Source organism: Mirounga leonina, unplaced genomic scaffold (assembly GCF_011800145.1).
Source record: "Mirounga leonina isolate KUSES-001 unplaced genomic scaffold, KU_Mleo_1.0 Mir_53, whole genome shotgun sequence".
Lineage (NCBI taxonomy): Eukaryota > Metazoa > Chordata > Mammalia > Carnivora > Phocidae > Mirounga > Mirounga leonina.
Genome location: NW_023270807.1, coordinates 745670 through 772429, shown reverse-complemented (window position 1 = coordinate 772429; position 26760 = coordinate 745670). Strand labels below are relative to the sequence as shown.

Here is a 26760-nt window from a genome sequence, read left to right as displayed (position 1 = left end):
TGAGGACCACGCTGCACTCGAAGAGGTAGAGAGACAAGTTTATTGAGGAGCTTGTGCCCCTCCTCTGCCATAGCTGGAGAGAACAACCCCAGGAGTGTTTGCTCTTCCTGGTGACCATCATTGGGGCTGCCAGGCCAGGCCCCTAGATTTCTCCTGTATCCCTCCGTCTTTAGTGATAGAGGAAACTGGTCAGCTGCAGCCAGTCAGGGCCCCCTGACTTCGGCCTGGGCAAGAGAGAAGGTTGTGGGGGTGCCAGCTAGACCCTCAACTCCTCACTCCTGTGGCCCCAGGCAGTCTCAGCTGTGAAGCCAGGCTATTACCCGACAGCGCAGGATGCCCAAGATTTCCTGGAGCCAGGAGCAGAAGGGTGCAGTCCTTTCCCCATCAGAGCCGCCCACCAGCTTCCAGGCTTCCTGCATCTTCCAGGGGTCCAACTTATGGGATGTCAGCAGGAATTTCCCATAGCAGCACCGGTCCAAGGGGTAGTGGGTGGCCCCAGCCAGCTTAACACAGTGGGTTGGGGTGAGGCCTCCTCTTCGGGCACTTACCCCCACAAAGACATCCTCCAGTGGCAGAGAGGGTGCCCGGCTGGCTACTTTCAGGATAAGCTGCACAGCAGAAGCTGACAGCACGTACCCTGTGCCAGAAGCATAGGGTGGAAAGGGGCCCCAGGTGGGAGGCCACTGCTCCTCTGATATTTGGTGCTTGCTCCCTGGTGTCCGAGAGGGGTGCACCCGCCAGTGCACACGGCCCAGGTACAAAAGAGGCATTGGCTGGTTCCTCAGGATGGACGCTTCTTCCCAGTCTTCATCTCCAGCCTCAACCTCTCTCAGAGGCGGTTCCTTGCCCTTCTCCCATTGTTCCCAATGGCCCCCTCGCCGAATCAGCTCTGATACCAGTTCAGGGACGTTGACAAACACATCATCGTCCGTCTTGAGGATGTAGCGGGCCATGGAGCAGTGTTTGTTTGCCCAGTTCAGCCCGCTGAGGGTCTTGAGAGTAAGGTTCCGGTAGGAGTCCCGGAAGGCCGCCTGCAAGATGTCCCCCTGGGCCGCTGCCTCCCGCACTAGATCGATGTCGTGGGGTTCCCTGGTAGGATGCCACAAGCCTGGCTCTCCCAGCAGAAAAAGAGTCTGCACCCTGAGACCCCGGGCCTCTCGCAGCCCGCCCCACGAAGCCCGAATGGCATTTCTTTGGTTCAGGTTCTCTGGTGCCGTGCACACAAGGATGAGCAGGAAGGGTGGGGCGCCGGGACCCCTGCACGCCTCTTCATTGGGGATCAGAAGGCGGGGCAGGGCCAGGGGCGGCCCTGGGGAGGCCGGAGCCGGGCGCAGGGAGGCCAGCGAGAGGCTCAGCAGCTCCTCCCCGATGCCCGAGGGCCCGAAGAGGGTCCAGATAATCACCAGCAGCAGGACGGCAAGGAGAAGGCGCCGGAAGAGGCTGAGAGGCATGGTGTGGGGTAATCAGAAGTGACCTGGAGAGAAAGATGAGGGCGGTTAGTGAGCGGACGCCCCAGGTCTCCGTGACCTGAGTCCCTAACCGGCCAAGCCTGGGATGGAGCGGGCGGCTAGTGCGCGCGGCCAGTACCGGCGCTGAAAAGCGCCGAGACCCGGGAAGCGGGGGGGGGGGGGGCGGCGGGGGCGGCGGAGCGCACAGCCAGAACTGCGGGGAGGTTACCTTGTCGGGGCCCCGCCGCCCCGAAGCTCGGCTCCATCGTGGGGTTTCGCGGCGGCACTAGCCGCCCCTCCCCCGCCCGCGGTGGCGGCTAGGTCCCGCCCCCCTCCCTGGGAGGGTGTAGGGCCGCACGCACACCCGCCTCCCCGGAAGCTGCTCCGAAGCTTCGCGGCTGCGGCGGACGGAATACGGCAGGCAGAGCACCGGCGGCGGGAGCGGAACCTGGAGCAGTGTGCCGCAGTCGCAGGGCGAACGCAGAGCAGCCCGCCAGCCGGGGCCAACTTCCTTAACCACACACGCGACCCCTCCCTCTGCTGCAGAGCCCAGCTCTTCCGGGTCAACGATTTAGAGGTCTTCATCCGTACGGGTTGCTCACAGCTTCCCGGCCTCGGCGCCCCCCCCCCCCCCCGCCTTTTTCTTAAAGAAACCCGGCGCGGCGAAGGGTGTCAAGATCTGAAAATACTCCCCGGGCCATCAACTGCTTAGACTCAAGGTACCCACACCGACCAAGCTGTTGGGCACTCCAACGCCCTGGGGCCTTGGTTGTCTTGAAACTGCCTTGGACTCCCCCCAAGGGGGGGGTGGGGTCTTATCTACCTCTTCCGTTAGAGGGCGGGCACCACAGGGTTGCTTCAGGTAGGCCGGGGAGTGGTAACACCATTGCGCCATCGCTTTAGCCCAGACGGGGGCAGCTAGTTTGGGAAGCTGAGTGAGGCAATCAACCAAGAGAGGAAAACCACACACGGGCCCAGCGTGATAGCTTTCCCTATCAGGGTCCCCAGAAGAATGGAGAGAATCACACAGAAGGAAGCCTTAGGTGTATAAACTATTTTATTAACAGACAAGGCCTACAGATTTATTTCTTCTTGGACACACCCACGGTGCGGCCACGGCGCCCTGTGGTCTTGGTGTGCTGGCCTCGGACACGAAGTCTGCAGGTGAGAAGAGTCACAGGTTATACACAATGCAAAGGAAATGTCTGGAAAGAGAAAGCAGAGCATGACAAATCTCTGGGAGTCTAGGGGCAAGGCAGCAGAGGAGACTCCCACCCCTACTCACCCCCAGAAGTGGCGCAGCCCTCTGTGGGCCCTAATCTTCTTCAGTCTCTCCAGGTCTTCACGAAGTTTGTTGTCCAGACCATTGGCCAGGACCTGGATTTGGAAGAGAGGGTGAGTAATGTTTTACCCACTGACCTCCTACGACTAATTCTAACTAGACACCCTGCCTCTTCCCTAATCTCTCCCATCTCAGTACACACCTGGCTGTACTTTCCATCTTTCACGTCCTTTTGTCTGTTCAAAAACCAGTCTGGGATCTTATACTGACGAGGATTCTGCATAATGGTGATCACACGTTCCACCTAGCAGGCAGGACAAAGGTCAGATACATACAGAGGGCTTCCCTTCGAAGGCAGGCCCAACCCACAGCCCCCCCCTTCCTTGTCCTCACCTCATCCTCAGTGAGCTCTCCGGCCCTTTTGGTGAGATCGATGTCTGCTTTCCTCAACACCACATGAGCATATCTTCGCCCCACACCCTGAGGAGAGGTTTTGGAATTTGGGGTTGAGTCTGATTATTTTGGTTCCCTTTATAGCCCCACTATTCAAAAAGCACACAAAGGTTGGGCCTGCAACCACCCAGTGCATTACTTTTCTAGATACAAAACAGAACCATTAAACAGGAGAAAAAGTTTTGCTCCCCCCCACCCCCGCCCCACGGACAGTTCTGAAAAAAAGCAGTGTCTTTCCACACTGCTCAGCATATACAGCTGTCAGATGTTGGCTGTTAAAGACACTGCAGCAGCACCCAAGAGCAGTACGTTCTCATCTCTGCACTGTGGAAAACCAAAGGCTTGATGCTCTCAAAGCTAATACAGCACCAATGCAGCAAGACTAGGGGCTTCTGGATTAACATGGTAGATCAAGGGGTAGGACTGTGGTGCTCTGGGTCTCTAAGGGTCATAATTCTTTGGGCAGGTCACCCCATCACAATGATCACTTTTCCAAGATCACAAACTTGGATTTGGTCAGTGCCCCGAGATGACCAGGCCACAGGAAGCTAAGTGCCCAAACCAAACTGAAAAGAACTAATGCTTACACCGGTGGCATTGTATCAGCACCAACACCAGCACTCCTTGCCACTTGAACTCATGAAGCAAACATGTGAATAGTGAAGGATGATGTGCTGGGTTAAATAGTGTCCCCCCCAATATGTCCATCTAGAATCCCAGAACATGACCTTATTTGGAAATAGGGCCATTGCGAATATAGTTAGTTAAATGAGGTTACATGGGATTACGGCAGGCCTTGAATCCAATGCCTGGTGTCCTTATAAAACGAGAGGACAGAGTGGAAGGCCATGTGATAGGAGCGACACAGCTAAGGAAAACCAAGGACTGCCAGTAACCACCAGAAGACAGAATTCCCAGAGCCTTCAGAGGGAGCATGGCTCTGCTGACCCCTTGATTCTGGATATTTGGCCTCCACAACTATGGGAGTAAGTTTTTGTTGTTTTAAGCCAACAAGTATGTGGTGACTTGCCTCAGTAGCCCCAAGCAATGAGAAGATATTTCCTGTGTGCAAGAAGTGACCTAGAGGGACGCCTGGGTAGGTTAAGCGTCTGCCTTCTACTCAGGTCATATCTCCTGGTCCTGGGATCAGGCCCCAGGTAGGGCTCCCTGCTCAGCTAGGAGTCTGCTTCTCTCTCCCTCCCTCTGCCCCCACCCCCAACTTGTGCATGCTCTTGCTCAAATAAAAAAAAAAAGTGACTTAGAAAATCAAATTATCAGGTTGATTCAGAAGAGATTGTCTTGGGACACTTGGGTAGTTCATTCAGTTAAGCGTCCAACTCTTGGTTCTGCTCAGGTCATGATCTCAGGATTTTGAGATCAAGCTTGCCTTGTGTTGGGCTCCTCTCTCTCCCTCTGCCCCCTCCGCTCACGCATTCTCTCTCAAATAAATCAATCTTAAAAAAAAAGAAACAACCCCACAACCCCACCCCCCCAACCGAACAGAAGAGATTAAGGTCTCAAATTTAAATATTTACAGTTAAAATAGTTAGGTCTAAGATTTACTTTTAAATGATACGGAATATAGATGAAACAGGATTTTTAATTTTTGCTAGATGATATTTCATAAGGGCTAATTTTCTTCCTTCTACTTTTGAATGTTTAAATTTTTCCATAATCAAGTTTTTAAAGAGTTGCTGTTTTAAAGTAGGCTCCATGAGCCCAATGGAGGAGGGGGTGGGGCCTTGAATTCATGACCCTGAGATTAAGACCTGCATTGAGATGAAGAGAAAAGACAGATGCTTCATCGACAGACGCACCCAAAAGCCTCTGGCTAAGATTTTTGATAGCCCTGTTTGTGGGCTGACATTGACTTGCCACTTTCTAAGTTAGATCCCTTTTCTCATCCAAGGAGACCACGCCCGTCTTCTCCATCCATAAAAGTATACTCAGGGGACCATCACTCATCTTTGTGGTCCAAGGGCCTTAACCATATAATAGAAAAGTTGACACCAACTTAGGATTACTCTTGGAAAGTATTTAGCAGAGTTACTCATGGGACAGGACACAAATTCCTCATAAACAAGGCCAGTGGGTACCTTCCAGTGATTATGCCCAACTCCAACTCCTTCCTCCCAGGTTTCCAAATAACCTGCAGAGGGTGGTATCACCCTGATTTAGAGGAAGGGCAGAAGACCAGCCAACCTTAAAGAATACCCATAGCAAAAGTCTACAAGTAGAAACAAACAATTAGGAAGGAATCATGGCATAGAATAATCTTATAGGGTCTGTATTACCTCTCAATATCCTCCTGTGCTTACTGTCAACTTCCACTCCATTCTTCATCCTTCCCCAGCCAATTAATCTCACTTACCTCTTTAGCCACATCTTTTGAAGAATCCCGTCCCCATACCATACTTTCTTCCAGTTTCCAAGTAGTACCCCTCCATTCTGGATCCTTAACAAAAGACCCTCTCCTATTCAAGCTTTAGTTCTCTCACCAGAGGAAGAGCTAGCTAGCTGCATTTGCTGGCTCTCCACACAATTAGCAAAAAAATCTCTGTATCATCTATCTCTAGGGATAACCTTTCCCAGTGATAAGCAAAGCATCAGGATCCCTAAGAGACTTATTACAGAGTTCATTAAGTACTTTAAGGTCCTTTGGTTCAATTGTTCTAAGTGGACTACAAAGACTTTGACATATATTTAATGAAAGTAAAGACTTTGACATATATTTAATGAAAGTAAATACAAAACCAGTTAATTTCAAAGAGGCAGAGAGAAAGGGTTTAACACAAGCATCCTACTGACCATGACCATCTTTTATACAGGCACCCCTTGTTTAACTGCACTATGCAGATATCGTTTGTTTTGCTTACAAGCTGAAAGCCTGTGGCAAATCCGGTGTCAAGTCTATCAATGCCATTTTTCCAACAGCATTTGCTCACTTTGTGCTTGTGTCACATTTTGGTAACTCTCAGAGTATTTCAAACCTTTTCATTATTATGTTATAGTGATCTGTGATCACGACTCCTTGAAAGCTCACGATGATTTGCATTTTTTAGCAATAAAATATTTTAAAATTGAGGTACGTACTTTTTTTTTTTTAGACATAGCACTATTACACGCTTAATATTAACTACAGTGTAAATGTAACTTGCATATGCACTGGGAAACCAAAACATTCCTTTGACTCACTTTATTGCCTGGAACCGAACCTGTTACACAGACCTCTGAGATATTCGTGTCTGTATTCACTACCCCATTTAAACCTCATAGCAACCCTTAAAAAGGTACTAGTATATTTTACACTGCCTTCCTAGTTTCACATAAAAAAAAGGGAAGCAATCTTTTTATTTACCATTTAAGAACAAATGAAAGATGTGCTTCCTGCAATAGAACATGAAAAACCAACGGAATCTGATCAATCTTGTGAACCAAAGCTAGAAAATACAGTTTTGATCGAACAAGTTATCTATACAGTATTTGTTTTCTTTAAATTCTTTGAAACCAGGCTACAGTATCCCTGGATCCATTCCCTAACACTGTATGAGCACCTATTATGCACCAGAAGCTGGGGACTGAACGAGATAGAACTGTCCGTGCCCCCCGCCCCCCCCGAATCCCCGGCCAAAAACCCCCTCCGCCCAAACCCCCAATTACACGTATTAACAACAAAAAAAAAATACGGTGGAATAAAGACCCCCCCACTGGAAGGCTAGTTCGTTAGGTTGGTCAAAGAACACATCCAAGCTTGTGCTCACCGACCTAATGCATACAATGAGCCAAATACCGGTTCCCATCAACTGGAAATGCATTTCATTCACCTCTGGCATTGGAATAAATGCCGTGCTTACGATGTGGTGATAGCCCCTTCCACTTCCCAACTGTAGGTTTCTTCACACTTGGGAGTCTGTTGGCATTTCTACCCCCCACATGGACAATTACACAATTTCTAGGTCATACAGATTTCACAGGAAGGGTTGCTGTTATGATGCACTGCTGTAGGCGACAGAAACCAAACTTAGAATGAACCTCACTGGAGGACCATGGCTGATGGTCCAGTAAAATTTTAGCGAATTCTAGTAGACGAGCCAACCCACTCCCCATCCCCTAGGAGAGAAGTATCTTGGCTTGACCTGACTGGCTTTCATTACTTACCTTTTGGGGCAATTGTGGTAAAGAATTAAAGGAACTAGTCACTCTTTTAACCATTATTTTACCCAGCAGCTAAGGTGATCTGGTTGGAACAGGTTTCCTCGACCTTGCCTCACTTAAGCTGTCTTAACAACTCCAGTTTCATTTATATGCTCCAGTCCTTACCCTACTTTACCTTAATTGCAGTGATGGCAAAGGCTATTTTCCGCCGCCCATCGATATTGGTGTTGAGTACTCGCAAAATGTGCTGGAACTTCTCAGGGATCACTAGAGACTGTGAGAGATAGGGGGAGAAATCAGGCACTGTGAACTACCATCAAACAGTAACCTCAAAGAGGAACGCCAAGCTTGTCATACAGGGAGCAACGACCCCCCCCCCCCACTTCAGTTTTCTCACAACAAACTCGTCAGTCTTGCACGCAGCAGAACACGAAATGTTCAGGCTCGGGAAAACGCAACCTCTGGGAGGGGGCAAATGTTCTGCCCGTTCCCACACGTACACTCTGAGTGGCGGGCACCTGCTGTCCCCATTCACACCCAAGACTTTTAATCGCTTTCGAGCGCCCTGGGAGCGACTCTGCCTCTGGCCCACTCCCCAGAACTGGGTGTCTTCAGTCCTTCCTTCCCAGGGGTGCGACTCAAAGATTCACACAGAATGTTGCAAACCCCCAGAATAGGGCATTTCTAGCCCCCTAACAGCAGACTTTCCGTGTCCCAGTTCCGATGTCGCCGGATCCCCGCACTGGTTCTAGTCTTACCATGGCGGCGGCCCCAGCGGCGGCGTGTAGGCCTCCTGTGGAAGAGAGAGCGGAAGTGACGTAGTATCCTTATATAGCTACCAGGCGGAAGAGGCGGGGCGACCATGCTGAAGCGCTTCCGAAAACCGCTGGTGCCAGAGCCAATCCGACTTCTGAGAATCTCTATTGGTAGCCACAACTTCCGGTGCGGTCTCTTTACTGATCGTAAAGTTCTTGAGAGTGAGAGCAACAAAGGTTCCGGGGTGAGATTGTGCGTAAGACGCCCAGTTCCCATTTGCAGCTGGGTGAAGTGGTTAGGCTGAAAGGGGAAGGCTGGAGTCAACAACCTAATTCAAATACTTGGGAACGGTTTCGCGCTCTGCAAGACCCTCTAAGATTTGTTGGTCCACCGCAGGGCGGACTCAACAGCGACTGACAGCTGCCGGAAGTGAGGCTGCGCGGAATGGCCGCTGCTGCGACCATGGCGGCCGCTGCCCGAGAGCTGATGTTGCGAGCCGGGGCCTCAGATATGGAGGAGGAGGAGGGCCCGCTGGTGAGAATGCGGGGCTTTTTCTCTTGCGGAGTCTTGTCCGGTGGTCCTCGCGTCAGAAAGGCCCGGGCTGAGTTTAGGCACAAGGGTGGGGGCGCAGCTGCTACCGGTGATGCTACCTGTGTGGCTTTCCATATCCCTTCTTGGGATCGGGCCTGAGTCTGAGCGGGAATCAGAATGGCCGAGAGTCAGGTTTCAGAGGCAGAATTTCGATTAACTTCCAGATTTTGCGGCAGAATATAGAGAAGCAGTGTAGTGTAAAAGTTAAGAACATGGCTTATAGTCAGATTGCCTGGGTTCTAATTCCAGCTTTGCCTCTTGCATGCTGTGTGTCTTTGGGCAAGTTGACCGACTTCTGTGTCAACTTTCCACACCTATAAGGTGAAAGAAATAATAAGACTTAGCCATATAGATCGTTGGTTATGATTAGATGAATGATGTATGAAAGATGGTACCTGGCACGCAGGTAAACACTGTTAGCTGACATTTCTAGAAGGGCTGGTGATCTCCACAGGGATTGTGATAGAGCTCCTAGGATAGCAGGAGTCTGGGTATCCTACATTCAACTGTAAGTTCTGCTCTGTTCTCTGCAACCCCTGATTTTTCTCATTGGGACACCTCTACTCTCTTGGTGGCTTGCAAGTCTCTTTGTCATATTCCCTATCCAGAAGCCCCAAGTAGTAGATTGGGTACAGTGTGAAACTCTTGGAATTTTTTAACTCAGTATCTATGGCTCCCAGTAAAATCCCAGCCTGTCCGCACCTTCCCCCACTCCCTGAAGGTATGTGGATTATCCCATTATATTTGTTCTCCCTCTCTCTTCCTTGTCCTTTCCCATTAACTTGTCCCTCTTCAGGGGAGTGGTCCTGGTCTTCAGGAGCCATTACAACTTGGAGAATTGGACATCTCCTCTGATGAATTCATCCTGGATGAAGTGGATGGTAAGCGATGGCACGAGGTGGATGCAGACTGCTTCTGATTTGAGAGGCATGGGGGCTGGAAGTAATAAGGCAGGGATTGGTGTACAGATGTTCATTTGCGGGAGAGGGCGCTGTGGAGCTGGACCCTTATGATAAACTTCTATTTCCAGTTCACATTCAGGCAAATCTGGAGGATGAGTTAGTAAAGGAAGCTCTTAAAACGGTGAGGCTTTCTGCTATACTGATCTGCCCCTCTGCTTACCCTCCCCTCAAAGAAGAAAAAAAGGAAACAGTCTCGCTTTTATAATATTACCCTAGTGTCTTATCCTCTAGTCCTTTGTTATCCTGTCCCAGTGTCTCTTCACTGCGACTTTCTCCTAACCTGTTGTGTTTACGTTCTCCCAGGGTGTGGATCTCCGTCACTATTCAAAGCAGGTTGAGCTGGAGCTACAGCAGATTGAGCAGAAATCCATCCGGGATTGTATCCTCCAGTAGAGAAAAAGGGTGATGTTATTAAAATAGGGGTTTTGTGGAGCATGGTGCAGGCAGCCCAGTAAGGGCTGACATCTTCTCTCTGAGGTTTCTGTCATCGCAGGGAAAAATTGGAGTGGTCCTGCAGGTCTGAGAATCTCCAACTTTATGGTGAGGCCCCTTGACTTTTTGTGGGTCAGATATCCAAGAGAGTGAGAATATAGCATCTTTGCACAACCAGATCACAGCCTGTGATGCTGTTCTTGAGGTTAGTAACCATGACCTGTGACCCCTAATAACCCTGAGCCAGATCATGGTCTCTGGTGTCATTCTTTAGGTCATCAGCCTCAGGTGGGGATAGTTAGATTCACTTTCAGGATGACCTCAGCAGCCTCTTTTGTTGTTAGTGCCATACTAATGTTACTTGCCAGTGACCTTTGGGGCACCTCTTACCTCATCACCTGCTACCCTCAGGGACTGATATTGAAGACTTCGCCAATAAACTTAGGTGGCACATTTGTCCCCTGCCAACCCTGTGGCGCTCCAGCAACATCTTCTGTCCTCCCCCCAGCGCATGGAGCAGATGTTGGGAGCTTTTCAGAGTGACCTCAGTTCTATCAGCTCTGAGATCCGGACACTGCAGGAACAGTCAGGAGCCATGAACATTAGGCTTCGAAACCGCCAGGCAGTTCGGGGAAAACTTGGGGAACTTGTCGATGGTCTGATAGTGCCCTCTGTTCTGATCACGTGAGTTGCCAGTTTGAAGAGTTACAATGTCTATAGCAGGTAGATGGCCTAGGGTGACCTCCCCTACTTACCACATGGGTTTCCGGCTTCAGGTCATCAAGTGCCTTCCAGAAACTGATGGGTGGGTTGACAACTCAACCTTGATGTATGCTTTAGGCATCCAAGATTAGGAATTATCCAGGGTTGGGCATTTATTGCGGGGGGGGGGGGGGGGTGTTCAAGGCTTATGGGCATGAGACAGAGGGGAGGTTTCAGGAACAGAAAACTTTGTACATATATCCTGACTACATGATTCAGCATAAGAAGGGAGAGGCAACAGGCTGGATGTAAGGGATGGGGTTTGGGGTCTAGCAATGTCCAGGTCTCCCTCCTAACCCCTTCCACCCGTCCCTGCTACCTAGGGCAATTCTGGAGGCGCCAGTGACAGAGCCCAGGTTCCTGGAGCAGTTGCAGGAACTGGACGCCAAGGCAGCTGCAGTCCGAGAGCAGGAAGGTAGAGGGACAGCAGCCTGCGCTGATGTCAGAGGCATACTCGACCGGCTCCGGGTCAAGGTGAGGGGTGGGAATGATACCCCAGAGATTACTAGAACCAGCCTCCCTGACATCTTCAACCTGGGTTTCCCTGGCAGTGCACCCTGTAGCCCGTCCCGAAGAACTTCACCCTGCCTTTACCTGGCAGAGCTCATCGTCATGTCTCTGGGTTCCCCTGAAAATTTTCAGAAATACCAAAGAGGTATTCTCCACCCTCCATCCTCCTATATTTAACATGTGGCACTTGCCCTGCTGTTTCCCAAACAGTCATAAGGTTGCAGCTTAATGCTCTGTATTTGGTCCCCCCCCCATCTAGGCGGTGACGAAGATCCGAGAGTTCATTCTTCAGAAAATTTATTCCTTCAGAAAACCAATGACCAACTATCAAATCCCCCAGACGGCCCTGCTGAAGTACAGGTCACTGCCCAAAGGAAGCGCTCAGGATGGCCTCTGAGCTGTCGAGCCGCCCGTATAGTGTTTGCTTTCTTGGGGGAGGCAGGGAGACTGACTTGTCCCCGGCACCCCCCAGGTTCTTCTATCAGTTTCTGCTGGGCAATGAACGAGCAACAGCGAAGGAGATCAGGGATGAGTATGTGGAAACACTGAGCAAGATCTACCTGTCTTACTATCGCTCTTACCTGGGGCGGCTCATGAAGGTGCAGGTGAGGCTAAAGAGAGAGGCATTCCTAGGCACGTGGTCTGGGAAGAGGGACCACACCTGGTCAAGACTGGACAGTGGAAAAAAATTTTCTTATCACACCATGGGAAGAGATGGTTACCAGTTCTCTCTTCTCTTTTTTCCTAGTACGAGGAAGTTGCTGAGAAGGATGATCTAATGGGTGTAGAAGATACAGCAAAGAAAGATATCCTAGAGCTGAGGAACCCACCTACTAGTCCTTGACAGTGAGGGTGCCTCAAAGACACTGCTTTTTGCCTTTTTCTCTGGGGCCTAAACCTTTGAGAATGTGATAAAGGCTATGGCCCCCCTCCCCAGAAAAAGTCACATGCCTTTTTGACACATAGTTTTGCATATGATGTCAGGGAGGGTAGAAGCTCTCTGAAGTCCATTCCCAGGTGTCAGGGGGGTGGGGCCCTGGTACTGGGAAGGAGGGACATCTAGGCTGTGTCTGGCTGCCTGCAGTTCCTGAAGGTACTGAGCCTATGTGTTTGTTACAGTTGTGATCTTATTGTTTTCCCTGACTCTGACCCTTCACGATTCTTCTCGAAGCCTTCCCTCCGCAGCAGGAACACCATCTTCACCCTGGGGACCCGTGGTTCTGTCATTTCCCCCACTGAACTGGAGGCCCCCATCCTGGTGCCCCACACCGCCCAGCGGGGAGAACAGAGGGTAGGAGAAGGAACAAGAGTCAGTCATGAGGGGATGCCGAGCATGGGTGGGGGGAGGCCAGACCTCTAGGCAAAGCTCCCCACCCTGCAGTCCCCTGTATCAATCCCCTTAGAATTGGGAGTGGCCGCCTTGGGTCACCCAAGTGTTCTGTGATGGGAAGAGGGTTGAGACCATTGACTTCAGGACAGATAGAGGGCGAGACTGGCTGAGGGGAATGTCATGAGGCAGGTTGTGGAGGTGGGTGGCATAGTAACAGCAGGTGGGGGTGGGTTCTTCTCTTGTGCCCCTCATCCCCCTCCCCATTTCAGTACCCATTCAGGGTGCTCCTTCACAGCCTGTACTTGGGTTAGATGGGAAGGGCTCCTGAGCTCTTATTACCCAGGCTTGTTGATCTTTCCAGCGATATCTACGGGAGTCAGTGTTGGGGGTCCATCCCTTCTGTCTCTCTTTTTCACCTCTCCCACCCTAGTATCCATTCGAGGCCCTCTTCCGAAGCCAGCACTACGCCCTCCTAGACAATTCCTGCCGTGAATATCTTTTCATCTGTGAATTCTTCGTTGTGTCTGGCTCGGCTGCACACGACCTCTTCCATGCTGTCATGGGTCGCACACTCGGCATGACCCTGGTAAGATCCCCAGCTCCTGTGCTCTTGGATCCCTTTGTCCTCAGTCCTCTGCAGCACCAGGGTGGGGTCATAGCTCTGGTGATACCGAAACCAGGACCCCCTCATTCTAAAATGTCTAAGCCTAGTACAGAGTATATGAAACCCTCAAAGTTTGGGGTCCCTGAGGCTACCCCTACTATTGACCCACACCCAGGCAGTAGCATCTGAAAACTAAGGGCCCCCGAAATGGTGCTCAGCCTTGACTTCTACTATGATGGGCTTGTGAGCATAGATCCTGATGGGCAAGGCAGCAGGACCACCTGAGTGGCCAGTGGACAGGGAAGGAGGGGGCATTTCCCGAGAACTCACTCCCTTCCCTCCCAGTGCTGCATCCCCAGAGGAACACGTGCATTTGTCCATAGCCAGTGGGGACAGAGTAACAAACATCCTTTTCCAATACTCTGTCCCTGAATCATAGAAACACCTGGAGTCTTATCTCACGGACTGCTACGATGCCATTGCTGTTTTTCTCTGTATCCACATCGTCCTCCGGTTCCGCAACATTGCAGCGAAGAGGGATGTTCCTGCCCTGGACAGGTCACTGAGCTCTGGTCCTTGATGCCCTTGAACCCTTGGTCTTACATGACCCTGCCCTGACCCTTGGGCTGCTACTGACCTGACACCCTGACTTTTACTCCTGTTCATCTGCCTGGGGACAGTACTGCTTTCTGACTCATCTTTCATACCAGTCCTGCCTCCCCCAGCCCTCAGCTGTTAATTGGGTTCCCCTACAGAAACCCGACCACCGCCCCCCCACATTTCTTTTTGGCCTTTTAAGTTTTCATTTTAATTCCAGTTAGTTAACATACAGTGTTCTTCTGTATTTGGTGTATGATCAGGTGTATGATACAGTGATTCAGCAATTCCATGTGTCACCCAGTGCTTATCATGATACCCCCCCCATTTCTTGCCAGCTGATCTGTGATTCTGATTAAGCCTGCAGGTACTGGGAGCAGGTGCTTGCCTTGCTGTGGCCACGATTTGAGCTGATCCTGGAGATGAATGTCCAGAGTGTCCGAAGCACTGACCCTCAGCGCCTTGGGGGGCTGGATACTCGGCCCCACTATGTGAGAGAGGGCAAGGGTAACAGAGGGGTTCCTGAAAGGCAGGGCTCTTAGCTTCACTGTGGGCCAGGTTCCCAGTTGTGTTGTGGGCCTGGCTGGATACTGGGCACACTGTGTGTGGGGGGCAGTCTAGGGGCAGGGTGACTCGGGCCCCGTTGGGTAGAGGGATTGGGGGTGGGAGTCACAGAGGTTGATTGGCTGGCTCCTAGGGACTTGGGAGGTTGTGTTGGTTGGGCGAGGGGGCCGGTGTGATTTTCTTCCCACTTTCTCTGCCCCAGATCACACGCCGATATGCAGAGTTCTCGTCTGCTCTTGTCAGCATCAATCAGACAATTCCCAACGAACGGACAATGCAGCTGCTGGGACAGCTACAGGTGAGGGTGGGCAGGAGAGACTTCCCGGCGGCTAGGCTGCGGCAGTGGCCTGGAGTGTGACGAGGGCCTCCTTGTGTGATCTCTTCCTTCTGGCTTTTCCAGGTGGAAGTAGAGAATTTTGTCCTCCGAGTGGCAGCCGAGTTCTCCTCAAGGAAGGAGCAGCTTGTGTTCCTGATCAACAACTATGACATGATGCTGGGTGTGCTGATGGTACAGACACCATGTCTCCCTTCCTCCCTTCCCAGAGAGTCTGGCTGCCCCTACTGCTCTGTGAGCTCCGGGAGGACAGGGATGATGTTGGTCTTGTTCATGTATTATTCTTGGTGTCTGGCCCATTGCCTGGCCAAGTACAGTAAATGTGGAAGGAAGAGGATATCCTGAAGTGAAGGGCTGCTTCTCCCCACACTTGAGATTTCCCTTTGTCTTCCCTTAGGAGCGGGCTGCAGATGACAGCAAGGAGGTTGAGAGTTTCCAGCAGCTGCTCAATGCTCGGACACAGGTAGGGAAGTGGGGAAGAAGAGAGGGACAGTCTCGTGTGCTATTTTCAGTTCTGTGAGTGTGTGTGTGTGTGTGTGTATCTGTAGGGAGTAGCACTTAGAGGGCTTCAGGTACACAGAATTGGAACTATTGGTCTGCTTTATTTTCTTTTGTGTTTTTTTTAATGATACGCGTGCCCCTGAACACCCCACATACCTTGGCGATAACCAGCATCAAACAATGAATTCTTCCTCACCCATTTCCTTGCCTGTCACTCTTTTAAATCTCTCGACCTAATATTGTGTGTACCATGCTCTTGCTTTTAAAAATACGCCTTTAAGTATGGCAAAACGATGATTACTTAGTTTTATTTATTTCTAAGATTTTTAAATTATTTATTTATTTACTTTTTTAAAGTAACCTCAATGTCCAACATTGGGCTCAAACTCACGACCCCCAAGATCAAGAGTTGCAGGCTCTACCCACTGGGCCAGCCAGGGGCCCCCATTTAGTTTTATTTTTGAGTGACATAAAAGCAGTCACAGGATTTTTTTCATGCATAATTTTTCCAACATTGTCATATTATTATATATGGCTGCAGCTTATTCTTTTTCACTTTATAAAATTTTATGTTGTGTGAATATAACGTATTCTGCCAGTGGACATTTGGATTATCTAGTTTTTTGCTACTGTGAGAATTGTTTTGTGAACAATTACGTCTCTTAGTGCATGTAGATGGAGATAAGTTTTATAAAAATTTCTCTTTGAAGTCAGCATTGGCTTGTTGCTTATAGGGTTTGCCAGCAATCAACTTTATGAGACACTGCCAGATTGTTCTCCTAAGTGGTATACCAGTTTTTCCCTTACCAGCAATGTGTAAGAATTCTCACTGAGCAATATTTTCTCCAACACATGGTATTATCAGACTATCTTTACCATTCTGGTAGGTATTTTGTTGGGGGTCTTTATATGCATTTTCCTGATAACTAATGAGATTGAGCATCATTTCAAATGTTCAAAAGTCATACAGATTTTTCTTTTCCTGTACAATATCTGTCATAGCATTTGACCTTTTTAAAATTGGGCTATTTGTATTTCTTTTTGATTTAGAAGAGCTTTTTTATATTTATGAAACCAATCTTTTGATAGGTTGCAGATATCCTTCAGTGCTTTATTTATTTTTTATTTTTATTTTTTTATGTTGTTTTATGGTGGACAAATTCTTAATTTTAATATGATTGACTTTACTGATCTTTTCTTGATTTTTCTGTCTCATTTAAGAAATCTCGTATTATCCCAAGGTCAGAAAAATATACTACATTTTCTTCTTAATGTTATAGAATTTTGCTCTTTTATGTTTAAGCTCTAAATTTACCTGGAATTGGTTTTGTGTATGATGTGAGGTAGGAATCTAATTTAATATTTTATATATAGATAGTAATGGGCATAGAACCATTTATAGAAAATCCCTTTCTTTCTCCACTTGATCTACAGTGTGCCTCTATTACGTAGAAAACTGTAGAGATGTATGTCTTGCCTCTGTTCTATTCCATTGATCAATTTGTCTAACCTGCAGTGCAGTTTTAATTATGCTTTGTAATTATGCAAATTCTACTTTTTTCAGGAGGTTCTTATTATTGGCCTCTTGATTTTTCATATAAATTTTATTGTCAGCTTGTAAATTTTCACATTGAAAAAACTTTAAGGATTTTGATTGGAATTGCATTGATCAATTTGGATCAGTTTGGAAAAATTGATAGTTTGTGATATTGAAACTTCTCATCCATGAACATGGGCTTCCCATTTTTTAAGATATTCTATAATGTTTTTTGATAACCCCTTTTTCAGCACAAAGACATTGCAGATCTTTTGTCAGTTATTCTTAGGCAGGTGTAATATGCAGATTTCACCCCCTAGGGGTGAATAAATCCTCTCTAATCCTTTGCCTTTAATTTCTTACATCTTTGATCTCCTACTGTTCTGGCTAGGATCTCTTTGACAATGTTGAGCAGTTGAGTCGAAGGGTAATACTGAGAACCCCTATCCCGTTCCTGACTTTAAAGGGAATGCTTTCATCATTTCCCCATTAGGAGTAATGCTGCTGTGAGTGTTTTCGTTGATGCCTTTTATCTGGTCAAGAAAATTCTTCTCAGTCCCTAGTGTGCTAGGAGTTGTTACTGTAGTTATTCCTATTAGGAATAAATCCACATTTATTTAGGAATAATTACTAGGAGTACTAGGAATTACTAGGAATAATTACCACGTTTTTTCTTTCTGATTGTTCAGGCTTTCTGATCTATTCTTTTGGAATTTGTCCTTTAAATAAACTGTTGATACTTAAATATTATCATTTGAGAAAGAAATTTTCTTGTTGTTTGAACTGCCAATAGAAATGCTATTGGTTTTTGTATATCAACCATATAGCCAGCCACCTCCTTAACTTACAATTCTTTTTTTTTTTTTTAAAGATTTTATTTATTTATTTATTTGAGAGAGAGAGAGAGAAACAGCATGAGAGGGGATAAGGTCAGAGGGAGAAGCAGGCTCCCCGCTGAGCCGGGAGCCCGATGTGGGACTCGATCCCAGGACTCCGGGATCATGACCTGAGCCGAAGGCAGTCGCTTAACCAACTGAGCCACCCAGGCACCCTTTAACTTACAATTCTAATAACATTTCTGGAGATTGTGTGTGTGTGTGTGTGTTTCTATATAGACATGACAATTTTAGTTCTAACTTTCTAATCCTTAAGTCTTTAATTTCTTATGTCTTTTTCTTACTGTACTGGCTGGTACCTCCAGCATAAAGTTGAATAATTGAGTAGAAGTGATGATAGTGAGAACCTTTATCTTTTCCTCATTTTAAAAGGAATGCTTTCATCATTTCCCCAGTAAGAGTAATATTGCTGTTTTATACATACCCTTTCTCAGGTTAAGAAAATTTTTTATAGTCTTGTTTTATAGGCTTTTTATAGATACCCTTTCACAGGTTAAGAAAATTCCTTTCAATCCCTAGTATGCCAAGTTATTATTATTACTGTTTTTCATTACATATCAGTAATTCATTTTTTTAAAATTCCAGTATAATTTAATGTGCAGTGTTATATTAGTTTCAGGTGTACAATATGATGATTCAACAAATGTGAACATTTCTCAGTGCTCAAGATAAGTGTACTCATAATCCCCTTTATTTATTTCATCCATCCCCCACCTGCCCACTCTGGCAACCGCCAGTTTGTTCTCTGTATTTAAGATTCTGATTTTTGGTGTGTCTCTTGTTTTACTTCGTTTTCTTTCTTAGATCCTACATATGAGTGAAATCATACGGTATTTGTCTTTCTCTGGCTGACTTATTTCACTTAGCATTATACCTTCTAGATTCATCATGTCATTGCAACTGTCAAGATTTCATTTATTTTTGTGGCTAATATTCCATTGTATGTACATACCACATCTTTGTTCATCTATTGATGGATACTTTGGTTGTTTCCGTATCTTGGCTATGGTAAATAAGGCTGTAATAAACATGGGGGTGCATATGTCTTTTCAAATTAGTGTTTTTGTCTTCTTTGGGTAAATACCCAGTAGTAGAATTACTGAATCATATGGTGATTCTATTTTTAATTTTTTGAGGAACCTCCATACTATTTTCCACAGCGGCTGCACCAGCTTGCATTCCCACCAACAGTGCAAGAGGGTCCCTTTTTCTCCACATCCTCACCAACAGTTGGTATTCAATTCCTAGTATGCCAAGAGTTATTATTTATTAAAATCATTGAATTTTTTATTAAGAATGTGTGTTTTTTCTGCAATGGTTGAGGTAATTATATGGCTTTTGTTCTTTACCAATTTTATGGTTTATGACATTTGTAGATTTTAGAATGTTAAACAATTCTGGATTTGGTAATTCATTTAGAATTTTTGCTCCTTTGTGCATAGGTGATATTGGCCATTGATTTTCTTTTCTTGTAGTATTCTTGTATGGTTTTGGTACCAAAGTCATACTGGATTTGTAGAAGGAGGGGGAAAGGAAGTGTACCATTTTTGTTTCTATTCTGAAAGAGTTAAGATTAAAATGATCTCTTCCCTGAAAGGTTTCGTAGAACTTGCCAGCAAAAGCATCCTTGAAGATTTAAAACAATGGAATTCCCTCATATTACTGCTTTTATTGAATTTTGCAGGTTTGAATATGTAGCATTTTAAAAATAATTCAGTTCTAAAATAATAATAAAAATAAAATAATTCCGTTCTAAGAATTTGTATATTTCAGTTATTTATTTCTTCTTCGCTCCATGAGGTTTTTTTTGGAGGAGTGTTTAAAATTTCCAGAAGTAGTTTTCGTATTTATCTTTTTGTTATTAATGTCTAATTTAATTGCATTGTGGATGGAGAACGTGGTTTTTGGTGCTGATTTTGGAAGTTTGTTTAGATTCACTTGTGGCCTAGTTACATGATCAGCTTTTGTAAATGTTCCATGTGTGTTTGAGAAGAACATGTATTCTTTAATTGCTAAGTGTGGAGATCCAAGCCTTTTAATTGTATTGTTCACATTATCTACATCTTTACTGATTACTTTGTGTGGGCTTGACTTATCAGTAGTTGGGAGATATGTTTGAAATTTATAGATTTGTCACTTTTTCACTGCAGTTTATCAACTTTTGCTTTTATATAGTTTCAGCTTATTTTATCTAAATTCCTAAAAGGTTAGAATTGTTAGATCTTATTGGTGACTTGAAGTATTTGTCACGATAAAATGACCCACTTTAGCTCTAATAATTTTGTCTTAAAGCCTGTTATGTCTGATACTAACATAGCTCTGTTGGCTTTAGTTTGATTAATATTTGCCTGTTAACTTATCTCCATTCTTCTACTTTCAGCCTTTTTATGTTTTTACATTTTAAGTCTTTTATAAATTGCATATAGCTGGAACTTTTAAAAAATTGGGTTATCTGCCTTTTAACTTGTGATTTAATCTGTTTATTTTTATGATGATTAATGTTACATTTGGACTTTTTTCTACCATTTTTAGTTTTCTTTTTTTTTTTTAAGATTTATTTATTTAATTTGAGAGAGAGCATGAGAACGCACAAGCAGGATGGGCAGAGGGAGGAGAGAGAATCTCAAACAGACTCCACACTGTGTTTTTTTCTGACTGTTTGGATTTCATATTCCATTCTTTTAGCATTTGTCCTTTAAATACTTCTTTGCATATTTAGCTTGACATTTAAACTTAATATTTAACTGCTCTCCCAAACATGTAGACTTTAAAACATTGAAAATACTTTAATGCTCCAGTCATTCCTCCCTCTTCTGCCTTCCATGCTATTAGTGACCAGTATTTTATTTCTGTTCTACTTTTTTTTTTAAGATTTTATTTATTTATTTGAAAAACAGAGGAAGCACCAGTGGGACTGGGGAGCGGAGGGTATAGGGAACAGGAGAAGCAGACTCCCCTCTGAGCAGGGAGCCCTACACAGGGCTTGAACCCAGGAACCTGGGATCATGACCTGAGCCGAAGGCAGACACTTAACCAACTGAGCCACCCGGATGCCCCTCTGTTCTACTTTTAATTGTTGCCATTTTATAGTGACAACTTTTATCTGGATTTCCATGCATGTTTCCCAGTTCACTGTTCCTTTTTAAAATTCAAATGATCTTTTTGGGGTCATTTTTCTTCTTCCTGAAGTAATCTTACAGAAATATTTCGGTGAAAGTTTGTTGGTAGTAAACTTCATTTTTGTTTTTATATAAATGCCTTTATTTTATCTTTGTTAGAAAAAGATAGTTTTGCTGGCTTACTGTCACATTCTAAATTACTTTCTCTCAACATTTAGAAACGGCAGTCTGTTCCTTCTGACTGCTCTTAAAAGATCCTCTTTTCTTTGGTATAATGAAGTTTTACCACAGTATATTTAGATGTGGATTTCTCTTTATTTATCTTGTTTGGTATCTTGTGTTTCCTGGGTCTTTGAATTTATCTTTTTCATTAATTTGGGAAAATTGACAGCCTTATTTTTTTTCTAAGGTTTTATTTATTAATTTGAGAGATAGAGCAAGAGAACACAAGCAGGGAGAGGGGCAGAGGGAGAGGGAGAAGCGGACTCCCCGCCGAGCAGGGCTCGATCCCAGGACCCTGAGATCATGACCTGAGCCGAAGGCAGACGCTTAACCTACTGAGCCACCCAGGTGCCCCTCACAGCCGTATCTTTTCAATGTTGTTTTTTCTCCATTCTTTCTTCTTTCTTTCTGGGGTTGGGTTAGTTTTAGGTTAAACTTTCCCATTCTTCTCTCTTAGTAAAATAAACATGTAAGAAGACCAGAAAGAAAACTTGTCCTCGCCTGCAGTTAGGTGACCAGAGGAAATGTCAGCTCTGCCTTCAGAACTGCAATTCCCTTAAACCAGAGGGCTCTGCTGAGAGCAGCTGAGGTGCTGTGAGATTGGCCAGAGAGCCACCTGCCATCAGTGCTCTCAGTCCTTTTTGCTGGGCTGCTTCTTGATACTGTGTGTGGGAAAGATTGCTGGCCAAAGCCCAGTGCACTGTTTCCCTCTGGTCAGCTCTCAGCTATCAGAATATTCTTTTTTAATTTTTTTTCCCAAAACATTCTCTTTTAGTTGATAGCATAAAGAAAGCTTCCAAGTCTAGACCACTGCTGTCCAATAGAAATACAATATGTGCTACAAATAGGAACCACTTGTAATTTCAAATTTTCTAGTAGCTACCTTTCAAACAGTAAAAAGAAATAGATGGAATGAACTTACTGTATTTTGTTTAAGCTGTGTATTCAAAATATCATTACTTCAACATATAACCAATAAGAAGTTGGTAATTATTTAAATTTTTTCCCATATGAAGTCTTAGAAGCATATAATATGAGACTGGGGAGACATTCCCAAGAATGGATCTTATATATTTTATGCTTATATTTTATGCTTACGGCATATTTCAGTTACAACCGAAGGTTGTAACCTTTTTATTTCATCTCTATCAGCACTCATTGCTTATCCTTCCGTGCCTGCCCCCCAGTTATTTTTTTTAAAGATTTTACTTATTCATTTGACAGAGAGAAAAAGAGAGCACAAGCAAGGGGAGGGGCAGAGGGAGAGGGAGAAGCAGGCTCCCTGCTGAGCAGGGAGTCCGACCTGGGCCTCCAGGTGATTGATAGCTACATGTGAGTCATGGCTACTGTGGTAGACAGGACAGTTCATTGCTCTTAGCTGAACTTCCCTTTGCAGTACACTCCCTGTGCCCCCCACTGTTACATTGTTAAGAGTGGGTTATTGCATTTGGGCAACTGGAATAGGTTGAATTTGGTTATTTAATCTCTGTTCAAAGTGATATTACAAATGAAGATCCCTCAATTATAGAAAGATCCATTCTTGGGAATGTCTCCCCAGTCTCATATTAATTACCTGATGTCCTTCAGTGGATGTAAATGGATGGTTTGTGGGAAGAGTGGAAAACTTTTTTTTTTTTTTTTTTAATTTTTAGAGAGAAAGAGAAAGTGGGGGGTGGGGGCGGAGCAGAGGGAGAGAAAATCCCAAGCAGGCTCCACCCTGAGCCCCACACAGGGCTCTATCCCATGACCCTGAGATGGTGACCTGAGCCGAAATCAAGAGCTGGACACCTAACCCACTGAGCCCAATGTGGGGCTTGAACTCACAACCCCAAGATCAAGGGTCACATGCTCTACCGACTCAGCCAGGCACCCCAATTTTAACTTTTTATTGTGGGAAAATTTTTATTTTTTTTTAAAGATTTTATTTATTTATTTGACAGAGAGAGACACAGTGAGAGAGGGAACACAAGCAGGGGGAGTGGGAGAGGGAGAAGCAGGCTTCCTGCCGAGCAGGGAGCTCAGTGCAGGGCTTGATCCTAGGACCCTGGGATCATGACCTGAGCCAAAGGCAGAGGCTTAACAACTGAGCCACCCAGGCGCCCCTGTTGTGGGAAATTTTGAATGCACATGCTAATATAGAGAATGGCATAGTGGACCCCCCAGGTGCCATCCCCCAGGGGTGGCACCCCCAGGTACCATCACAGATCCTCTTCAGTCAGTAACTACTCGTGGGTAGTTTTATTTCATCTCTATCAGCACTCATTGCTTATCCTTCCGTGCCTGCCCCCCAGTTATTTTTTTTAAAGATTTTACTTATTCATTTGACAGAGAGAAAAAGAGCACAAGCAAGGGGAGGGGCAGAGGGAGAGGGAGAAGCAGGCTCCCTGCTGAGCAGGGAGTCCGACGTGGGCCTCGATCCCAGGACCCCAGGATCAAGACCTGAGCCAAAGGCAGACACCCAACCAACTGAGCCACCTAGGTGCCCCACCCCCAGTTAATTGGAATTAAATCTTATACATCATCACTTCACCTGTATCAGGATGTGTTTTAAAAACCACAACATATTACACTTTAAAAAAATGATCTCACTTAAAAGAGCTAGTATTCAGATTTTTCCAGTTATCTCATAAATTTTTTTAAAATTTTTTTTTAATTTTAAATTTTTTTTAAAAATAAATTTTATTTATTTGACAGAGAGCACAAGTAGGCAGAGTGGCAGGCAGAGGGAGAGGGAGAAGCAGGCTCTCCGCTGAGCAGGGAGCCGGACGTGGGGCTCGATCCCAGGACCCCAGGATCATGACCTGAGGCGAAAGCAGTCGCCTAACCAACTGAGCCACCCAGGCACCCCTCTCATAAATGGTTTTTATGGTTCAAATCAGCACCCATGTATGGTCCATACATATGTCTCTTTATAATCTATAGAGTGCCCTTCCATCTTTGCTCCCCTCCTCAGTATTCTTTCTGTGGAAGAAACAGTCACTGAGTCATTTGTCATGTAGAATAACATACAGTCTGGATTTTGCGGATCACATTCCATGGTGTGGCTAAACTGTTTCTTTTCCCCATAAGTGTGTAGGTAGATGAAAAGGTTTGATCAGATTGCAGTTGGTTTTTTTTTTTTTTTTTCCAGGATAATTGAGAGCTAGTAGTGTGTACTTCCATCAGGACACATAATGTCTTTTTGGTTCCTTTTCTGTCAGTAGCCATCGGTGCTCACTGCCTACATCCATGAATTAGATTTCTGTACCTCTCAGTGTCTAAAAATTTTCCATCTCCTTATCTCTCTGTGCTTCATTCTAAGTTATTTCTTCAATTATAAATTTCAATTAGGTGTTACCATTCTTTGGGTATTTCTAATCTGCTGTTTAACCTGTTGACTTTTTAAAGTTAAAAACATTTAAAAATTTTAAGTCATTTCTTAAAAATTTCATTTTGTTTCAAGTCTGTCCATTCCTAATCTTGAGTCGTCATCTTTGTGTCTATATTTTTAATTCTTTGAACGTTTCGTACAGAATGCACAACCACTATATATCTGACAGTTCTGATGTTGGCAGTCTTTGGAGGTCTGAGTCCATTGCTTATTGTCTCCTGCCTCTCATAGTAGTTTCCTTTCTTATGTGTCTGACGATCTTTGAGGTCATTGCTCGATCTTAGTCAGGGGGAGTCATATGGGCCTAAAATGGGGTTGAGGATATTTATCTGTCAAGAGGATTTGCCTCTGCTTTTGCAGTGGCTGAAAGATGCAGTCCACCTCCATCTACATCAGTACCCCTTTGAGGCTCTCGCGAGAGACCTAGGCTCCGCGTCTCCACTTGTATCTGGCATCAGGCTCGGTTTCTAGAGAGCAGAGTTGCCATGGCCATTTGCCTTCTGGCAGCCCTGCCTCTCCCAGCTGCCCACCCCTCTGGTTCCGGCCCTGATCCCAATTTCTCGTTACTCTGCTTCCAGCTCAAGTTTAGTTTTTTGGTTTTTGTTTTTGAAGAGGGGAGACTCCTTGGAGATTTCCCCCACCTCTTGTGAGACCAGTGGTGTCTTCAAGTATATAATTTGCTCTGGGAGTATTCTGAGGACCTGGTCTGTCATGATGCCGGAAGTGGGGAAATCTGTTGACACCAGGACACTTGACTCTGTGTATGTGTGTGTGTTTATTTCTACAGGAATTCATTGAAGAGTTATTGTCTCCCCCTTTTGGGGGTCTGGTGGCATTTGTGAAGGAAGCTGAGGCTTTGATTGAGCGTGGACAGGCTGAGCGACTTCGAGGGGAAGAAGGTATGAAGATGGTGTGGTAGTGGTGGGGTCAGTGGTAAGGGGAGTGGAAAAGAAAAATGAGAGGATGCAGATTCCACGGGGAGGGGTAGAGCAGAAAAATGGGGTTGGATGCTGAGGAGGGCTGTGCCTTGTGGAGGATTTAGGGGTCAAAGATCACCTAGCCAAGTCCTCCTCTGACACCCTCCCTCCTTCCTCCTGCCATCAGCCCGGGTTACTCAGCTGATCCGTGGCTTTGGTAGTTCCTGGAAATCATCAGTGGAGTCTCTGAGTCAGGATGTGATGCGGAGTTTCACCAACTTCAGAAATGGAACCAGTATCATCCAGGTGACTTGTAGCTCCCGGGCCTCACTCCCCTCCCAACTCCCATCACTAGTGGTTTTCCCTGGGCTCAGCATCGTCCAGGTGACCCTTGATCTTCAATATCCAGCATGCCCAAAGTTCTGGATGAGCCCTAGCCTGATTGCTAACATCATCTTTAGCACCACCACCCCACAGCCTGATCCTTCCCTGACTTTCTCTGACCAGGGAGCTTTGACCCAGCTGATCCAGCTCTATCATCGCTTCCACCGGGTGCTCTCTCAGCCCCAGCTCCGAGCTCTCCCTGCCCGGGCTGAGCTCATCAACATTCATCACCTAATGGTGGAGCTCAAGAAACACAAGCCTAACTTCTGATGTGCTGGACCCTGGGATCCACCAGCCTTCTCTATGGACTTCTGCACCCCATCCCAGACTCTTCACCTGGGGTTTCCTTACCGGTTTTCCACTTGCCTCCCAGGTCCTTGACATGCCTCACCCTGCCTTCATTCTCCGGACCCTGCCTCATCAGGATAAGCTGGATCCCCTTGTTTTCAGGTGTACTGAAACCTGGGACCACTTCCTCCTGGGCTTCCAAAACAGCCTTTATCATTTTCCCAATTTCACCACCCCTCACCCAAGTTCTCTTCCCCCAGTAAAACCTTCACTGTCTCAATATCTGGTTTACTCAACTCTTGTCATCATGTCCTGAGGCGCAAAGCCTCAACTCGTGGAATTGGTGGCAAGGCAAGTCATTTTTTTTCCTTCACTCAGTGATTTCTTTTCTGTAGCTTTTTGACCTAAGATCTCAGAAACTTGAACACTAACCAGTCCCCTCCTGGCTTGAGAGTTACTCCAAGCCCAGTCTGCAGAAAACAATAAATATTTAATATGACATAACACTCTTTTCCCATCTCCTTCCTCCCGGGACTTTCAGGTGGCCCCCATTTCTGCTCCAGGGTCACCTTTTGGCTGTGGCTACCTCCTGGGCTTACCTCCCTTCTGGTGGGTGTCCAAAAAGAAGGGGTACAGATAGTAACCTTTAACCTCTAGCTGCTTCAGGCCAAAGAAATGGCTGCATTGGTTTCACGGAGGCGACTAGTTCATAAGTAACCAACTTGATGGAGGAAGGTGGCCTCTGG

General features: G+C 46.1%; 3 protein-coding genes across 8 annotated transcripts; 1 reads left to right on the top strand and 2 right to left on the bottom strand.

Moving 5' to 3' along the window:
• Positions 1–26: 26 nt before the first annotated feature.
• B3GALT4 (beta-1,3-galactosyltransferase 4) lies at positions 27–2041 on the bottom strand. The gene is made up of 2 exons (XM_034991354.1): positions 1811–2041; positions 27–1474 (listed from the first exon to the last, which is right to left on the bottom strand). Exon 2 carries the CDS (start codon positions 1449–1451, stop codon positions 297–299), a length of 1155 nt encoding a protein of 384 aa, XP_034847245.1. The 5' UTR covers positions 1452–1474; positions 1811–2041; the 3' UTR covers positions 27–296.
• A 446-nt stretch (positions 2042–2487) lies between these two features.
• Positions 2488–8182, bottom strand: RPS18 (ribosomal protein S18). The gene is made up of 6 exons (XM_034991355.1): positions 8097–8182; positions 7514–7612; positions 3124–3210; positions 2933–3034; positions 2734–2825; positions 2488–2606 (listed from the first exon to the last, which is right to left on the bottom strand). The coding sequence occupies exons 1-6, from the start codon at positions 8097–8099 to the stop codon at positions 2531–2533; spliced, it is 459 nt and encodes a 152-aa protein (XP_034847246.1). The 5' UTR covers positions 8100–8182; the 3' UTR covers positions 2488–2530.
• A 90-nt stretch (positions 8183–8272) lies between these two features.
• On the top strand, positions 8273–26515 carry VPS52 (VPS52 subunit of GARP complex). Of its 6 annotated transcripts, XM_034990415.1 has the most exons (21): positions 8332–8346; positions 8491–8628; positions 9482–9566; positions 9716–9768; positions 9951–10026; positions 10217–10284; positions 10588–10763; positions 11165–11315; positions 11611–11711; positions 11824–11956; positions 12100–12157; positions 12509–12642; positions 13112–13267; positions 13725–13843; positions 14250–14373; positions 14649–14744; positions 14847–14954; positions 15178–15243; positions 25213–25324; positions 25530–25648; positions 26100–26515. In XM_034990415.1, the coding sequence occupies exons 2-21, from the start codon at positions 8539–8541 to the stop codon at positions 26328–26330; spliced, it is 2256 nt and encodes a 751-aa protein (XP_034846306.1). In that variant the 5' UTR covers positions 8332–8346; positions 8491–8538; the 3' UTR covers positions 26331–26515. The 6 variants fall into 6 exon arrangements, with proteins under 6 accessions (XP_034846307.1, XP_034846305.1, XP_034846306.1 ...); XM_034990416.1 differs by having other exon boundaries at positions 8273–8628; positions 25850–26515; XM_034990414.1 differs by having other exon boundaries at positions 8304–8628.
• Positions 26516–26760: the final 245 nt, after the last annotated feature.

Excerpts from the sequence above, each read along its gene's own strand:
- B3GALT4 (XM_034991354.1), bottom strand. The coding sequence starts at position 1,451 with ATGCCTCTCAGCCTCTTCCGGCGCCTTCTCCTTGCCGTCCTGCTGCTG.
- RPS18 (XM_034991355.1), bottom strand. Across the intron at positions 3,211-7,513 it reads TTGCCATCACTGCAATTAAG|GGTGTGGGGCGAAGATATGC; the intron begins GTAAAGTAGGGT and ends ACCTCTCCTCAG. Across the intron at positions 3,035-3,123 it reads GAGAGCTCACTGAGGATGAG|GTGGAACGTGTGATCACCAT; the intron begins GTGAGGACAAGG and ends CCTGCCTGCTAG.
- VPS52 (XM_034990414.1), top strand. The coding sequence starts at position 8,539 with ATGGCCGCTGCTGCGACCATGGCGGCCGCTGCCCGAGAGCTGATGTTG. Across the intron at positions 9,769-9,950 it reads TAAAGGAAGCTCTTAAAACG|GGTGTGGATCTCCGTCACTA; the intron begins GTGAGGCTTTCT and ends ACGTTCTCCCAG. Across the intron at positions 11,712-11,823 it reads ACGGCCCTGCTGAAGTACAG|GTTCTTCTATCAGTTTCTGC; the intron begins GTCACTGCCCAA and ends GGCACCCCCCAG.